This window comes from Sturnira hondurensis, unplaced genomic scaffold (genome assembly GCF_014824575.4).
Source record: "Sturnira hondurensis isolate 20B ecotype Veracruz unplaced genomic scaffold, ASM1482457v3 Scaffold0022908, whole genome shotgun sequence".
In the NCBI taxonomy this organism is placed as follows: domain Eukaryota; kingdom Metazoa; phylum Chordata; class Mammalia; order Chiroptera; family Phyllostomidae; genus Sturnira; species Sturnira hondurensis.
Genome location: NW_028095539.1, coordinates 1,053,125 through 1,072,108, shown reverse-complemented (window position 1 = coordinate 1,072,108; position 18,984 = coordinate 1,053,125). Strand labels below are relative to the sequence as shown.

The following is an 18,984-nucleotide window of genomic DNA, read 5'->3' as shown; positions in this document are numbered from 1 at the left end:
ATCTGGTAGAGTCCCTGGTGCATTTGATGTTTACAGATCATTAGCAAACAGATGCCAGGAGGCAAAATAAACTGTAGCTTAAGGATTTTCGAATCACGGACGATGAAGAAAAAATCAGTTTCTGATGAAGTTGTAACATTTCTAAGTAATGGCAGACGATGGGAAAATTTTAATTGGGTTTATAAAAGTTTATTTCAGGAACACATGTATTTCCAATTTAAGGCACACCTATACATATGTAGCCACATAATTTATAGTGCTTGCTTATTTCTCCACTGGGGTTAATAATATAACAACAACTAACATTTATTGTGTGCCTACTATATGCCTGTGTGTCTTTAGGAAACCTGCAGCATTCAAAGGCTTGTTTTCAGTTGGATGTTTGGAAATTTGCCTTTTATCCATTTGGAGAGACAGGGTATTTAATTATTCTATTTTATTTTATTCTTTTTTTCTCTATTATGCCAAAATATTTGCTGGGTACTTATAACAGACAAGATATTTTGTAGGAGACACAGCTAAGTAGAACATGGGCCCCTACCTCACAAAATACTTACGCATTGTCTCCTCTACTGTTTAGAAGGTGGCATGCCATGAGACCTCGTCTAGTCCTGGACTCTACGCCTGGCTGTGCCAAGCTGTTCCTTGAAGCTTTGTCTGTCCTGGCCGGGACTAGGCTCCATGCCCCTCTACCAATGCCTAGCCTAGAACTTATCAAGCCCTGTGGTGATTGCTTGTTTAATTCTCAGTACTCTCTTTTACAGTTCACTGTAAACTCTTTCTTTGTGAGCAAAGACTGTGTCTTACTCACCAACTGGGCCAGTCACATTAGAGTCTTAGGGCCAAGAATAAATACTAATTTTCTGACTTTGGACAAGTGATAACCTATTGCTTTCTTTAACTGATGAAATTAATTACCATAGTCCCTATATCATAGCTTTGTCATGAAGATAAAATTAGGAATTTTTTACAAAATGACTATCTCAGTGCCTGGCACATAGCGGGCATTCAGTATTTTTTTTTTTAGTAAAAATTAAGTTATCTCTTTTTACCTAATGTGGCAGGTGTGATATATCTATTTATGAAGACTGTACGCAGGTGTTGTGTTTGTAGGACATAAACGGCGCAGCTATCATTCAGGGTAGAGCTGAAGTAGTTACTCATATGGGAGTAAAAATTTGACACTTATTGGTGCTCATACAAAAGGTGGGGTAAGATGAATTCTGACTTATGCAGAAATTAAATAGAAGTCTGAGATTATAGCCATTAGAAAAAAAATCAGTATTCGTCTATCAGTTTGATAGATTTTAGCAATTAGTTCTAAACTCCAAACTAATTTTAAAAATCTTAAATATTTAAATAATAATGAAAGTTGAAAACTAGGATATTCAGTAGGAAAAAAGGTAAAAATATGTGAACATATTCTTTTCACTCTTCTTTTTTCCCTCCAGCACACACTCTCTTTCTCATTGTATAACTCTCTGAGTTGAAATCTGATTGAATTTAGGATTTATAGAGTATAAGTTTGATTAAGGATCAGATTTATTATATTCCTTTTGTAGATGAAATTAGTTATCATTAAGTAATGGTATTTGCTAGTCAAAATAACAGCATTCTCTAGAAAGAAAGATGAAACTTCCTAGATTTTAGTGTATAATGTCAATGAACTCATTATTTGTGGAACAGCTGATGCATTTAGGGCTGTTGATTGATTTAATTGGTAACTGTACTACATTCATAACTCCAACAACGGAAAACAATAGGTCAGTGTCTGCTGTTTATGCATAAATAGTCACATTGGAGCAGGATATGTCTGAAAAGGCAGAATGTGTTAGTTTGAGGAGGAATCTGGCACATGAATGGTTCCGCTGCTTGCCAGAGTGAGGTGGCTTGTGCGCTCCTCTCCTGAATAACGCTCTTTGGGTGTTTGTTATAGGTGTTCATGGTGAACTGTTCCTGTGTTATCAGGCTGGCTTCTGTGACATAGTTTTTGGATGCATTTTCAATGCCAGTGTTGAGGGACAAGGCTAGAATAGAAAGAAGCATGGTTTAAAATTGGTGATGACTCAAAAGTTTTTATGTCTTACAGTCTTCATGTTTTAGAGCAAAGAGTTAATACCTAGATTTATAAAAGTAAATTTCATTTGTACACAGAAATTGAATGTTCATTTAAAGTACTCTGCAATAATTTTTTAAAATTTTATTTATTTACTTTTTAGATTTTATTTATTTATCTTTAGAGGGGAAGAGAGGGAGAGAAATATCAGTGTGTGGTTGCTTCTCATGCATCCCCTGCTGGGAACTGGCCTGCAACCCAGGCATGAGACCTGACTGGAAACCGAACCACGATCCTCTGGTTCGCAGGCCCATGCTCAATCCACTGAGCTACACCAGCCAGGGATAATTTTCAAAAATTAGTGAATTATATTCCTTTGTAATTTCAGGATAAAATCTGCATTTTGGAATCAGTATTTTTTTTTGAAATAAGTAGTTTTTAATTCAAAACATTTAAAAATGGAAAACAGCAGAAACTAGTTTTTTTATGTAGAAACCTTTGAAACATTCCTTTTAAATATATATTATTTTTAGTAAGTAAATTTTAACTATCAGAAATGGAATAATTTACTAGAATAATTGTATTTAGCCCTGGCTGGCATAGCTCAGTGGATTGAGCGCGGGCCTGCGAACCAGACGATCGCGGTTCGATTCCCAGTCAGGGCACATGCCTGGGTTGCAAACCGGCTCCTTGCAGGCTAACTACCAGCAGGGGATGAACAAAAGGCAACCATACATTGATGTTTCTCTCCCTCTCTCCTTCCCCTCTAAAAATAAATAAATAAATTTAAAAAAAAAAAAAAAACAAAAAAAAACAAAAAAAAAAAAATAGAATAATTGTATTTAGTTACAATGTTAAATTAATGATTTAGGCGTTTTTATCCTATAAAGTAAGAGGGGCTGTATTTTGTAGCTATGATGGGTTTAGCAGGTAGTATCCTTAAAGTTCTTTTCTTAAAAATATATTTTATTGATTGTACCATTACAGCTGTTCTACTTCCCCCCTTCATTCCCCTCTGCCCTGCACACCCCCTCCCCCACCATTCTCCCCTTTAGTTTATGACCACGTGTCTCAAGTTCTTTAGATTCTATATTACCCCTACTATTCTTGCCCTCCCCCCGCCTATTTTCTACCTACTGTCTATGCTACTTATTTTCTGTACCTTCTCCCCCCTTCTCCTCCTCCCACTCCCCTGTTGCTAACCCTCCATGTGTTCTTCATTTCTGTGGTTCTGCTCCTGATCTAGCTGTCCTCTTAGTTTGCTTTTGTTTTAGGTGTGGTTGTTAATAACTGTGAGTTTGCTGTCCTTTCACTGTTCATGTTTTTTATCTTCTTTTTCTAGATAAGTCCCTTTAACATTTCATATAATAAGGGCTTGGTGATGATGAACTCCTTGAATTTGATCTTATCTGAGAAGCACTTTATCTGCCCTTCCACTCTAAATGAAAGCTTTGCTGGATAGAGCCATCTTGGCTGTAGGTCTTTGTATTTCATGACTTGGAATACTTCTTTCCAGCCCCTTCTTTCCTGGAAGGTGTCTTTTGAGAAATCAGCTGACAGTCTGATGGGAAGTCCTTTGTAGGTGACTGTGCCCTCATCTCTTGCTGCTTCTAGGATTCTCTCCTTCATTTTCATCTTGGGTAACGTAATTATAATGTGCCTTGGTGTGTTCCTTCTTGGGTCCAACTTCTTTGGCACTCTCTGAGCTTCCTGGACTTCCTGGAAGTCTATTTCCTTTGCCAGACTGAGGAAGTTCTCCTTTATTATTTGTTCAAATAAGTTTTCCACTCGTGGCTGTTTCTTTTCCCTTTCTGGTACCCTTATAATTTGGATGTTGGAGCATTTAAAGATGTCCTGGAGGTTCCTAAGCCTTTCCTCGTTTTTTTGAATTCTTGTTACTTCACATTTTTCTGTTTGGTCATTTCTTCCTTCCTTCTGGTCCACTCCCTTGATTTGAGTCCCAGTTTCCTTTCCATCACTATTGGTTTCCTGTGCATTTCCCTTCATTTCAATTAGTTTAGCCTTCATTTGTTCCTCTAATTTGACTATAATCAACCAGTTCTGTGAGCATCCTGATCACCAGTGTTTTGAACTGTGCATCTGAGAGGTTCACTATTTCCTGGTTGCATAGAGTTATCTGCTCTGGGGCTTTGAGTTCTTCTTGAGGCATATTTTGGACTGTTCATGCCTGTTATGTATGAGGAGCAGAGCTCTATGTGTTCACCAGGGCTGGGCAACTCAGTCGCTGGGTTGTGACGCTGTACTTGGGGGCAGAGTCAGAGAGGGGCAATGGTGGTCCCCTCTGCTGCTTCCCACCCCTGAGGCCTGTGTGGTCTGTCTCACTACGTGCGAAAGTGTGACCGCAGTCAGCCTGCCTCCCTGTGCTCTCACTGGGTCCGCCCAATGCTACCCCGGCTGCCTGGGCACCTGGGGTTGGGGGATCCTTCCTGCCCCATTCTGCTCCACTGCTGGCTCCGCCCCTCTTACCGGTCCTGTTGAAGGGTTCCTTGTTGTCAGACTTCTGTGTAGTTCAATTTTCTGTTCTTTGGCTGCGTCTTTGTTTACTAAACCTTTGTTGTATTCAAACTTGGTTGTGGGAGAAGGCACAGTGTTTCCACCTATGCCTCCATCTTGGCGGAGTCCCATTAAAGTTCTTTATAGAGTGTGGTTCACTTTGCAGTCATACTGTCAAGACACTAACTCTACATTATAGAAAATAATTTAACTTTTATTCTTGAAATTGAAAGAAAGTTGATTTCTGAGTGTGTTTAGGGGAAAATTGAGCAGGTCCTCCAAATGTGCAACTTCTCAGGCTTTTTTTTAAAGAGCCTACTTTTTTAGAGGATAAAAATTGAAAATGTAATAGTTATAGGCAGTGTAATGGACTGTTACTGGTTTGCAGCATATTCCCATCTTCTCATCTGGAAAATTAAATCTGATTACAGCTTGGATTAACATTTGTGATCGTAGGAGAAGAGGAAGATAGCATCTTAAACTCTATGAAATTGAACAATAAGATATCATTTGTAGCTAATATTGAAGTCTTGCTTTTAAAGCACAGATTTTTATAATTGTTAACTTTCAATATGTTCAGTGTTTTGCCTCTTAATGACTGAAATATGCTGGAGATAATGACTGGATAAATTTAGTAGGCATTAAATGTGATTTTTTTCTGCCTTGATACCTAGCATGTTAAAAGTGAAAGTAGTATAGGTCTCTATATTAACAGCCACATTTGCAGTTTCTCTTAAATTTCCTAAGAAGTTCCAGTTACAGGAGATTGTAACATTTAGTTAGCATGCAGTTGTTATGCCTTTCACAGGAAATGAAGACAGTGTCTTTTTCAATAATCAGTTACCATGTCGTGCATTGACCCTTCGAGTGGCGTCACTGGTGTGACAGGAAAACAGGAAGATAATTTGGTGAGAGGGGTGTGTGCACACATACTAGTTCACGATCTACAAATGAGCCATACATACATAACCACAGAACTTATGGATTATTTGCATTTCTGTTGTAAAAGTTCTGTCTACCAGGTTTTTTAGGAACTTTAAGCCTAAGGCAGAATTCAAGGTTTTGGAGCCTGTGTAAAATAATTTACAGCACCTTTCTAGTAAGTCTCCCCCAAAACTCTTATTCTATTAATTAAACATACTGTGGCAATCTGCTATATCTTAACGATTTAAAAGTACGTTACAGTAGAACACTAGAAAACATGTATTATTGAGATCAAAGAATATTAGCATTTCTTTGAAAAAAATAAGTAAGGCATTTTTGCGTTCAAACTTTTTTTTTACTGTGAAGACAGCGTTCTAAGCATGGTCATGTTGAGTGCCTGAGTAAGACTGTGCTGTTGGGAGTCTATACTGTGAAGTCTGTGTTTGACCTGGAAATGTGTCTTGTGGCCTCCAGCGAAGTGGTGCTCATGTTCTGTGTGGGGATGGCCTCTCGTGTGACCATGGTGCAGGAACAAGGGAGTGGCCCATTGCATTGACATAAGGTGAAGCCTTATTAGGCTTATGTGGCTAAGAGATGTGTGGAGTCTACCATATCATGCATCTTGTTGGCAAGATAGTTTACATATTCTAATAATATTTAAATAATATTTAAATCTAAATATTTAAATATTTTGAATATCTTAAATAAGATTCTTTTATTGTTGAAAAGTATTTGCCTAGGATATGATGAACTTGATTTTTAATTTTGTAATAATGTCTTATTTAAATCTGGAGAAAATTGCTGAGAAGGATATGGAGGGAAGATGTCCTATGTACTGCTATATTATGTTCTTAATTTTTTGTCAGGGGCAATTCTTAGAGGAAGAGCTTGACATATACCAATAACTCCATTCTTACTGCCAATTGCCTAAACAAATTATGTTACTTTTTTCCATGGTAGTTCTCTTATCTGCAGATTTTTGTGTTTATAAAGCTAGCTGTTTGGTGACACTGCATTTGGCAGTGAGGGTATGAATGTGAGAAGGTGTTTTTGGAACATCAACAATTATAGCATTGGATGATAGATAAAGAAATAGACATATAAATATTAGACTGATGCACAGTTATCCAGAGTATGTTATTTTTCCATATAAAGATACAGAACATTTCATAAAATGTTCCCAGACCATTTAAAACGCAAAGAAATGCAGTTGATGCAATGAAATACATAGAGTACTTGTAAAAACATACAGACACGCAAGTGGATTGCTGCCAGACAGAAAATTTAAAGGCGGTTTGCTTAACTGCAGGGTGCTAGGTTTGGTACAAGTGCCATGCTGAAACTGTTAGTAAGGCGGGTGTTGTGTTGCTTGAGAGAAGCAGATTGTATTTGGACCTTTTAAACTCAGATGTTTCAAATGTCGATATTTTGGTGACATTATGGCATAATGATCAACTTTCTGTGAAAAAAAGATTTCAACCTACTGTATAAAATAGACATTCTAAGAAAATTCAAACAAATTATTTTCAGCTTTTGTGTTACTATTTACAAAATGGCTTTCGTAGTTTTATTAACTATCAGACTAGATCTCTGATCTAATTGAATGGAACTTTATATAGGTTGGGCTTTGGTTTTAAAAAGCATTGCCTTTTAAAAAATACTGTTTTAGAAGAGTGTTAAGGGCCCATGAAGGTTTTTTTTTTTATAAACCTCGGGGCCTTAAAGAAAGGAAGTCAAAAGTTTTATGCTTCAGTCATAGTAAATAAAATTCATGTATTATCTTGGAACATGATTCTGTTAAAAACTGGGAATCTCACCCTAGGGATAGTCTTAGGACAGTGGAAGGAGTTTAGCTGGTGGTGTTTGTGATGTTGCCTACACTGAGGCAGTGCTTAGGGTAGTAGGGTTTGCATGACCTTCATCTCGGCATTCTGTGGTCATATTTACCTTCAGTATATTAAAATAGGTTGATTTTTCTTTTTATCCATGTTTCCTTCTGTTTTTCAATTCTGCTAAGGTTTATATGTGAATAAAATACATTTTAAAGTGACAAGTTAATTATTATGTAGTTTCTTATAATATAGTTGGTTAAAGATATTGAAATACCTTCTTTCTCTTACCTATATTAAGAAACATGTCTTTTAAGTTGAAGACTATACCACAAGTTTTGGTTTCTGGTGTTTATTCCTCACTAAATGGTAATAAAAAATTCTTTGGTTTTATTCCATTTTTATTTTCATTGGTATTTTGTGGGTCCCAAGAAGTACAAGCTATTGCAAGAAAGAGGACATTATAGTAAAGATTATATGTGAGCCATTTCTATCTGAAGTTTTCTGGCTGAAGAGTAAGTTTTAATCACATGACAATTGGAAGGAAAAGAATAAGCCATAGATTATTTTGTGGCTTTACCAACCTCTGTTTTACTGTATACCTCAGTGACTTAGAAGTGATTTTTTCTTTTTCTTTTTTTTTTGCCTTGGGAATACATTTGAAATTCTAAAATACCAGCTTTTTTCCTAGACAAACTAATTTTTGTATGTTTTCAGAATTGTAGCCATTACCCTCTTTTTTTAGTCCCCCCTCTAACCCCCTGTCTGTCGCCAGTCCCACAACACACTTTTAGGGGTTTGTCAGGCATCTGGCTGTCCCTTTGCACCCTGCTGCTCATTCTTCCCTGTAGACCTACCTACTGTGGTTAGCGTCCTCTGGCCTCCTGTCTCAGGAAGATGAAGTCCTTGTGCAGTTTCATCCCTTCTGGACAGCGAGGGGACAGTGTCTTCTTTGGCCCACCAGAATTCTGCTAGTCATGGTCTAGAGGTGGCATTTGTCCCTTCTAGTATTTGAAGATGAGGATAAAAATAAAATAATCCCCAGTTTTATTTTTTAAAATCCTGACATGAGGACTTTTTTCATTGCTTTTTTAGAAAGAGAGGAGGGTTGGGATGTCAGGGGGTAGGGGTGAGGAGAGAGAGATTGATTGATTGATTGATTGAGATTGGTTACCTCTGGTAGGCTCCCTGACTGCCCAGGGACTGGACTAGCAACCTAGGTATGTGCCCTGACCGGGAATCCTATCTGCAGCCTTTTGGTGTACAGGATGGTGATGCTCCAACCAACGGAGCCGCACCAGCCAGGGTGATTCTTAGTTTTTAAGTCAATTGGAAGACACCTAAGAGCTGAAATGGTTGATAAGATCCTTTAATTTTTTTTTTTTTTTGTGCCACTGATTTAGGGAGGCTGTTCTTTCGATGTGACCTTTTGAATATTCTTACATTTGTAATTAGTCTTAGATTTTTAAAAGTATCATCTACTGACTTTAATGCCTTGAAAACTGGTATTTCTAGGATTTAAATGTATGATGTGAATAGACCCTTATTTCTCTTTTTTTGATTCTTCCCCTGCAGAACAATTAACTGCCTTTTTGCATTGTGATATAAAGGGTTTTAACTTTACACTTTCACAGAGAAGTAAATTGGTGTTTTAAAACCTAGATATGAAAGTGAGTGGTATATATTGTGACCCTGGGAGAGGCGACCTCTACTGTCATGCTTTTCCATAAGCCTTTTGCATTGATACATAGTTTCTCAAATAGGTATTATTCTGATCATTCCCCTCAGTGTATCTCTGAGGAACCAAATCTTTCTCTTACTAGAAAAGATTGAATGTTTTTCTAATCGATGGTAAATGGAGTGCTAATAGTTTTCAATTAGTACACTTCTGTATTTACTTACAGAAAATGGCATTGGACTATCTTGCAATTGTGATTGAAGAACCAAGTGACCCCTTTAGTAATTTCATTTTAAACTGATTGTCATGAAAGGTATTTTCTCCTATGCATTTTTTAGTTTCTGAGCAAGTTTAAAATGTTTACACTGGTAAGCTAAAAGAATATTTGTTGTTTGGTTTTGTTTTGAAGACTTTACTTAGTTTCATCTGTCTTTTCAAGAGCTCCTAAGTATGTGGGGAAGTATGTATTTTATTTTTAAAAACAAGGACTTTTGCATTTATTCCTTGAAAGACTTCTCTCACCCTCACTGTCACACACAACCCCTGCCCCACCGCCCCAATCTGGAACTGCTGCTTAAGGTGGTTTATCAGGCCTACATCTCGAGCTATGAAAAGGAGGCTTCTGGTTAGAGAGGAAAAGTCAAGCAGGTTTAAAAGTCACTTTCTCTGGGAAAAATATACTGAGGGCAATTTGCAACTGGCAAGATTTTTGCATTGGGTAATAGTTTAAAGTTAACAGTAGCATCAGGTCTTTAAATTTTTTCTTTTTTCTATTTCTGGAGGAGGGTAATGGGAGTGCCTTGCCGAGACCTTCCTTGTGCTCATCAACATAGCAGCCTCAGCTGCCCCCCTTGGATCCCCTGCCAGGGCTGCTATCATCTTCTGATCAAATATTAATGTGTGATCCTCTGCTTGCTCACTAATCCAAAGCCAATTAATATTATCTGTCAATTATTTACAGATCCTGAGGTGCAGAGGCGATTCCCAGAGGACTACAGTGACCAGGTTCGGAATGCGTAATTAATTTTTTACATGACAAAATTTATTTCAGAGTTGTTCAACATATTATTACTGTTCTTTTTACTGAAAGAGATAAATGAATTTTTAGAAGGGAAGAGAAACAGTAATTAGGAACCCAAGACAAAAAGTAAAACATGTTGAAGTAGGATTGAAAGTGTTTGTGCTAGTTTTGGGTGTTACCTTCAGGGAAAAAACGCACAGAAAGGAAGAAAAATCTATCACAAATTTTCTTTTTTACTCTAAGCTATGCTACTATCTGCAGTTCATTAGGAAGTCTGTTTGGGTTGCCTGTGAACTTAAAAAAAGTTACTTAAGCTTTAAGAGCTTAATAAAAAGTGGGCAGAGGGAATTTGATAACATATCCTGGAATTTGACATAGGTTATGAAACCGTGTTACGGTAGTACCCAGAGGAGAAGACACACATGCAGGAGGGGTCTTTAAGGGGAGCGTAGTTGTAATGATGGTAGGAAAAGTTAAGATTGGACAGCTGGTCCTGCCATCTTGAAGTTCCTGAATTCTGCAAGCATAGAATGCAGTGGAAGGACCTGCTTTATTCACAACATACTGTTGAAGCTCTGATGCTGCTCAATTCTTGACAATTAGGTCCAGGTTATGCATAAGAGTTCTGTTTGTTCTAAGAGTGCTGGAGTCCAGCTTCAGTGTTAATAAACATTAGAGATATTTTGTAGGTTTTGGGGGTACCTTACATTTTCAGTTCAAATATGCAATTTGTTATGCTTTCTAAAGCAGTTTTAAAATAAAAACATTCTTGACTACACTGAATAAAGAGACTATGTAAAATGTTCCACATGTGGAATATGGTATACAATATAACATGTTTTTGAAGTACATCTACTTAATTTTGTTCATTAAAAAAGTCCTTGAACAAGTACAATAGAATAGAAATATCCAGTGTAGTAGCAGTAACACCTTTACAGTGTGGCCATACAACAGAAGGCAAGGTATCTGATACATCTTTATGAATACAGGGGACATATTGTGACCAGGAATATAATTGGATAATCGGTATAATGAGATGCTTTGTAATGAGGTTTTATTGTATTGTATAAGAACCCAAGAGAACTGGTATGGTTTGCTTTGTGTGTAATCCCAAGACTTTTAAATGAGATTTTAAAAAATATTAATCTCCTCACTCTACCCTTTCCTTCACCTTCCAACTGGAAAGTTAAATCTTGCCTTAAATTGCAGTGGGATTGAGCCCATTGGAGTTAAACTATACAAATCAAAGGTTATACGACCTTTTTGTTAATGATTTTCTTTCCTTAAATAATGTCTAAAGAGTAGAAAATCTTAAAGTATTAATTTGAATTGACTTGAGGCCACAGTTTCTAAGAAAATCATTATTCTAAAATCTAGTGTATAGGTAAAATAATCTTTGTGGTCCAGTGATCTGAATTACCTAGTGAGAGAAAATTTTGTAGGTGAGAAGTTAAAATAATATGGTTAACATCTGGATTGATTCCTTTGAACATAGTTCTTTACTATATCTGAAAAATTTGTAGCAATGTGATTTTTTTGGTATTCCTTCTAAACATCACAAAATTAATATTTCAGTACAAAAATATTTAGAAAATATAGACAAATAATAAAAGAATGAAAAGAAAGAAAATACAAGCCATCTTTTACTACATCATTTTACTAAAAGATAACCACTATGACAATTTGGTGTTTACTTTTTCATGTTTATTTCTCTGAGTATATGTATAATGTTTATGTATTTGGGGAGAGGATATGTGTATGTATATATATATATATATATATATATATATGTACTACATATGTATATATAATGTATTTGTGCATATAGACAGAAATATGTACTATTATTCTTTCATTGCATATGTAGCCCAGCTTACAGATTAGATATTGTTATGAACTTCTCTTTACTTTGGTTAATGGATGATCTCATAAGAATTATCTATGTTGAAGTTTGAATTATTTAAAATTACAGTAAGAGCTGAAAAAATCATGGTAACTTTTAGCTAAAGTGCTTGTAGAAAATGGTATTTATTTTCTTTGTTTAGATCAGTGGCATAGTTATGAAATTTGGAGGATGATACTCATGGGCTAGAGGTAGATTTAGGAGAATGTGCTTATCTCTGTCTTATTTAGCATCTCTTCGAACTTCGCTCAGCATGTGATTTTCCTTTTTTTCCACATATAACTCAAGAATGGAGGATGAATAAAAGATTTATTTTATTTTTGGTACTACCTCCAAATTTCCAGAAATTTATTTGCTGATGAAGGAAATGAGACCTGTGTATTTCTTATTTAGCTTTTTTACCATTTGGGTTCTGATTTTATGTGTTATCTTCTTAGCATTTGTTGGGTTAAAGAGAATTATCTTCCCCCTCTGTGTACTTTTAGAAAGGAATTCTTAGAAATATTTTTATTACCTGTAAACCTTAAATGCTGAATATGTACTTAATCTAGACAACATTTCTAGTATTAAAACATTTTATAATGTAATCCATGAGGAATATTTGAGATAATTCACCACAAAGTATAGTGCTTATTACCACATACACATGCACGCACGCACACAATACCCCCCGCCCCAGTTTTTCTCTTCATTTGCCTCAACTACCAGTGCTTGCTTTCACATTTGTGTGTTTCCCATGTACTAGCACACTTGATCAGAGACGCTTGCTGCTGCTAGATGTTTTATTCTGTGTGTTCTTTGTACCTTACAGTAAAAGAATCTGTCACAAATTATTGTGGCTCACTGCTTTAGAAACTGAGAAAAAAGGGAGGTTAGATTGACATCTGTGACTGAATAATGATGACCAGCCTTTTGGCTCTCCTTGAGCCACAAAGCTAGCACTGCCTTTAGAGTGGAAAAAGAAGTAAGAAGAAAGGGGAGGGATAAAAGAGAGTTACAAATCTGTGGTCCCGGAGATGTATTACTGTTGGGCCAGTTGTCTGCGTGGTATGATAATCCATTTTGATCTTCTCTGTCTTAATTGTCTGCTAAAGACAAATGGGCAGTAAAAGTTCATCAGTTTCATCTTTTCCTTCTCGTTTAGAAGCAGAATAAATGATCCATCACTACAGAAGTAGCCTTTCCTTCTGACATGGAAGTAATGCAGGCCCAACACATTTTATTAAAATGTTTTCCCCTCATTATTTCAGTCCTCTCAGCTCTGAGAGATCTTACTGTTTCATAAAAAATGTAATCTGAAATGTAAATAAGGGTCTTGATACAGAAGGAAAAAGTAATGAGCAGCCTGAGCCACATTTTAGTATTCTTGATTGTAATTACTGACCAAGTGATTTCTCTGTGCCCCATTTTTTTTCTTCTTAAGTTGTCTGTGACACCCTCAGACCACAATGACATCTATGGTTTAAGACCATTAAATCACTGTAGCACTCAATATTTCATTTAAAATCTGGTAAGCCTGCTGTCTTTAAGCTTTAAAGTATAGCCTTTGTTAATTTCAGAAAGACGTGCAATGCCTATATTTTTTTAAAAAGAGGAATCAACAAAAAAGAAGCAAGGTCTTTTTCAGAGTTTACATTGTATATTCACCTGCATTTGTTTAATGCTTAGCTAGTTTAAGTACTAAAACATCAACGTTGGTAGGATCCTGACTTGAAAAGGATCCTGCATTAAAAAAATCTTCTAACAACTTTCTTATAAAATTTTGAAAATTTTATTTTTCATAAGCACAATGTGAAGTAGTCTAACTTTTTTTAGTGATAAAATGACTAAACTACAGATACAATTTTTGAGTGACTTTGTTTGGGGGCCTTAAACTAGATTCTTTGCAGTCTCTTATAACTTTAGATAATATAACTCTTAACACAGTCTAATAGAAAATTTTTGTTAAAGAAGAACAGAATCATGATAATATATACCTTTCACTTCTAGAAATGGTTTCTCAAAGATATCAACATGTCAACCTAGCATTAAAAATAAGAAAACAAAACATAAATATCTTTCCCTGCTGGAAATAACCTTTTAGTTAATTAAGTGGATTTATAATTATTCAGTTATGTTTACTGTATTCATTCATAATTATGGAAATAATTGGCAAAACTTTACTTATTGTGACTAATGCAGTTTTAATGAATCCTAATTGAATTAAGAAAAGGATAGTTAAATTAACATGTTAGCAAATTATGGTCACTATTTTCATCAAAACCCATCTTTGGCTTCAAAACATTATATGACTTCAGATTAATAATACCATTTAGTACAGGATAATTTTGAATAAAGATATAGTAATCTATCAGAGAGAAATTTCCATAAATAGCCTTGTAATGTGTCAAGTATAATAGGTATTACACGTACCTTTTAAAATGTATTAGTTACAGTATGAATACTTCTTAGACTAAAACATATAGAAATAATAATTTGTTCTCACAGTTGCACTTTTTATAGCCTGTTTGTTCTAAGAGTGGCGGTTAGAGTTTAGTGCTAGAAGTTGCTTCTCCAGTGTGCTCATCTGTATTTTTATGAAAAATAGTACCTTAGAACCCTTTGCATAGAGGTCTGAGCACACTTGCCTGCCCTAGATATGTATGTTGCTGTTTAGAGTGGTAGGTAACTTTTCTTTCCACTGGCACTGAAACAGAGGTTATAATGAAAATAACAATCTTTTTGCATTTATGGAAACTATAAAAATTTTATGGAAATCTTTATATAGAAATGAACAGTGTTTCTTGTACAGCTCTATAAGCAATGTAGAAAATGGTACATAGGGAAAAATAAAAAAGGTATCCTTTCTTTTATAGTTTTATATGGTCTATGTGATTTTTAAAATTTCACTCTACACAGTTAAGTAAATTATAAAAACATATATCACCTACATACTTTAAAAGAACAAAGATATGTTGCATATCTTAGGCTAACTGATGCAAATTGGTAATTCTGAGTTGCATGTAATTGCTTAAATACAGAGTTTTTATCTGTTCATGCTTCAGATATGTTCTAAAGAAGACATTTCTTACGTGTATGGTTACTCACAGTATAACCTATGTAAATGGGTTGGAAGGTTCTAATTCGAAAGACAACAGAGATAGTATTTACGTAAGACTTACTACTAGTATGTTGGTGATTTCCTCTTTCTTTTGGGGAGCTCCTGCGTATGAAAACTTTCAGGTTATTTTCTTCCAAATTTTGGTAAGCCAGAGACTAAACATTTCTATTTAAAACTTGTTCATGCCCTGTTTCTTTGAAAGGATACTATCTAATATGAAAATTAAAGATAATCCACAGCTCCTAAGTTTTTTGTTACTGTGAAAGGAAGCCTCATTGTACAAATATTGTGTAATATATCCATGTATAACATTTATAGAAAATAGAAAACAAATGATAAAATTTGATTTCCCCCCATTATTGTTAGGCTGAGGAACAGAAGCAGCAGATTACCTGGTCTGTATAAACTGTGGTGTTGATTCAACAAAAATGCTGTCAGTTCATAGTGACTTGTCTAAGCCGTAGAATCTTCAAGTTGGGATTGAGATTTTGGGTTTGTGGCTCTTTGGACCTTCCATTCACCAAGCTCACAAAGAATGAAATCAGACCTGGGTGTATTGCATTTCTCTTGGAAACTTTTGAGCTTTCTTCCCCCTCCATCCCTCTTCTATTCTTCTTCAAAGTGAATGCTGTCATCCTTCCAACCACTGCATACACTCTGTTCACTTTAAATGGTGGGGTCAAGTTTCTTCATGGAAAGTTTTTATGGCACTGTATAGCATGGGACAGAATTTGTCAGTTTGTTTGATTCTCATCCAAAGGATTTACTTATATAAGAGTCAAGTGCATCACGCTTTAAAATGGCTCCACAACCTGGCCTTAAAAAGACTAACTTTTAAGTGGCTGCTTTTGCTGATCTTCTATTGTCTATTTTGGGTGGCAGAAACTATCTGGGAAAGTAGATTTGATTTTGTGCATTAATTGAGTGACAGATTGATAAATGTAGTGTCTGAGGAATGTGAGCCAGACACCATACTAGGTAAAGAGGAAGAGAGAAGAAGTAGATCCCGTCTTTCCCTGAAGGACCTCACTTCCCAGTAGGCTACAAAGGTAGTGCATGGCCAGGATGTTTTGATGGTTTGGAGAACAATGGCGCGGCTAGAAATTGGGGATGCCTCTGAAAACTATGACCTTTGGGTAGTGATGCTATCATATAATCACATTCATGTAATTTCTTATTCTTTGTGTTGTGAAGCCACAGAATTTAATAGAGTTAGTCAGAATGGTACAGAGAAACCCAAGTGGACCATCTTGGAGCTACCCTTAAAGAAGACCATCTGTTAGGTTTGTTTTAGATGTGTGCTTTTCTAAGAGTCACTGTTGATTCATGGATTGTTCAACTTCTTGTTCAAAAAGATCCAATTCTATATTTCTCAGTAATTTCTCAGTCTGGGATTTTAGGTGGAAACATAATTTTCTCATCCACATATATAAACTTTGAGTCTCTTTAGACCCTGAAATCTGTAAAGTAGTTGTTTAGCATGCTGGCAGTAAAGCACCCTGCTGAATCAGCTTTCTTCAAGTAGTATGTCAGTCTCCTTGATTGCTACCAAATGTAGGCATTTTGATGGACCGAATTACAGATTTCCAAAAGATTCATTGATAGATTACAGATGTATAAATGCATCTCAGATTAAACATCTGCTTCTTTGCATATATTTAAAAGTATCCTGTTCTTGATGATTGGAGTGTTTAAATGGTTATCTTTTAAAAATTTTATATTTTATTGATTATGCTATTACAGTTCTCCTGATTTCCCCCCCTTACCTCCCCCTCATCCAGCACCACCCACTCCCTCAGGCAGTCTCCCCACCATTGTTCATGTCCATGGGTCATGCCTGTAAGTTCTTTGGCTACTCCATTTCCTATACTGTACTTTACATTCTCATGGCTATTCTGTAACTACCTATTTGTACTTCTAAATCACCTCACCTCCTCACCCATTCCCCCACACTCCTGCATCCACCTGGCAACCATCAAAATGCTCTCTGTATCCATGATTCTGTCCCTGTTTTTCTTGTTTGCTTAGTTTGTTTTTTTAGATTAAATTGTTGATGGATTTATATTTTTTGTCATTTTATTATTCATAGTTTTGACTTTTTCTTAAGTCCTTTCAACATTTCATATAATAATGGTTTGGTGATGATGAACTTGTTTAGTTTGTTTCTTGTCTGGGAAGCTGTTTATCTGCCCTTCGATTTTAAATGATATCTTAGTTGGGTAGAGCAATCTTGGTTGTGAATCCCCACTTTTCATTACTCTGAATATTTCTTGCCAATCCCTTCTAGTTTGCAAAATTTCTTTTGAGAAATCAGCTGATAATCTTATGGGAACTCATTTGTAGGTAACTGTCTCCTTTTCTCTTGCTGCTTTTAAGATTCTCTCTTTATCTTTAACCTTTGGTGTTTTAATTATGATGTGTCCTGTGTGGGCCTCTTTGGGTCCAACTTGTTTGGGACTCTGTGCTTCCTGGACTTGCATGTCTGTTTCCTTCACCAAATTAGGGAAATTTTCTTTCATTATTTTTTCAAATAGATTTCCAATTTCTTGCTCTTTCTCTTTGTCTTCTGGCACCTCCATGATGCAAATGTTGGACCTCTTGAAGTTGTCCCAGAGGTCGTTTATACTGTCCTCATTTTTTGGATTCTTTTTTTTTCTTCTGTTTGAATTGGTTGTTTTTTGCTTCCTTGTGTTCCAAGTCATTGATTTGATTCTTGTCTTCATCTGTTCTACTGTTGTTTCCCTGTAAATTGTTCTTTATTTCAATTAGTATATCTTTCATTTCTGACTGGATTTTTTTTACGTTGCTGAGGTCCTCGCTGAGTCCCTTGAGCATCCTTATAACCAGTGTTTTGAACTCTGTATCTTTTAGATTGCTTTTCTCTATTTAGTTTAGCTCTTTTTCTGGAATTTTGATCTGTTCTTTCATTTGGGCCATGTTTCTTTGTCTCCTGGCTTTGACAGCCTTCCTGTGTTTGTTTCTATGTATTAGGTAGAGTTGCTTTGACTCTGTGTCTTGGTAGTGTGGCCTAATGTAGTAGGTGTCCTGTAGGGACCAGTGGCACAGCCTCCCCTACAAGCTGGGTACTCCAGGTGTGCCCTTAATGTGGGCTGAGTATACCCCTTTCTCACAGTTGAGCCCTGGTTGCTGTTGGCAGATCAATGGGAGGTATTTACTCAGGCCAGCAGATGCAAGGACTGGCTATGAGCACTGACCACCAACCTCTGCCCTCTGTGGAGGGGCAGGGTGGTAGTTCTTTGATGTGGTCTGTAGCTCTCCATTGGGTGCCCTGGCTCTGGGGTTTCCCAGGTGGTACAGGCCAAGGTCAATCCCTACTTGTTCTTTACCTGGGGCCACCCTGCCTGAGCTGTAAAGCAATCTGAGATGGCTGTTACTTGTGCTGGACTTGAGATTCCCAGAGGAAGCCAAGCTTTGAATGTAGGCAGGCTGCTGCTACTGCCGGGCCTGGGACTCACTGAATTGAAGCCAGCAGTTGCTTGTTTGATAGGATTTAGGAAGTTGGGAAGCGTGAGCCAGGATCAGCCATTCATATGGAGAAACACTTTGGGCTGGCTGGTAAGTTGGGTGGAGCAGAGTCTCTATGATCTCCAAGGTGGGTCAGACAGTGTTAGCCAGGTTGATGGAGTCTCAGCTATGGCACCAGCTTGCCTGCTCTGTGGAGGGAGAGTTTAAAAAAGGGACAATGTCTTTTATTTTCCTTGATGATAGACACTTCAGTTTCTCCCTGTTTACCACTGGAGTATTCCACTTTGGTATATATATCTTTGCAAACACATGTTTTTGAGTTTCTTGGATAGATACTGAAAAGAGGGACAACTGGGTCATATGTTAACTTCTTTAATTTTTTGAGGAATCTCCATACTATTTTCCATAGTGGCTGTACCAGTTTACATTCCCACCAGCAGTGAATGAGGGTTCCTTTTTTCTCCACAACCTCT

The 18,984-nt window shown here is 36.5% G+C and overlaps 1 protein-coding gene across 11 annotated transcripts in view; it reads left to right on the top strand.

The window, feature by feature from the left end:
- The window catches only part of DENND1A (DENN domain containing 1A), a 496,583-nt gene that overhangs the window by 119,590 nt on the left and 358,009 nt on the right, over positions 1–18,984 (top strand). For all 11 annotated transcript variants that reach the window (XM_037036474.1, XM_037036477.1, XM_037036473.1 and 8 more), the window contains one exon: positions 9,963–10,006. In XM_037036474.1, coding sequence (XP_036892369.1) covers positions 9,963–10,006 — 44 coding nt within the window. The remainder of the gene's footprint in view (positions 1–9,962; positions 10,007–18,984) is intronic.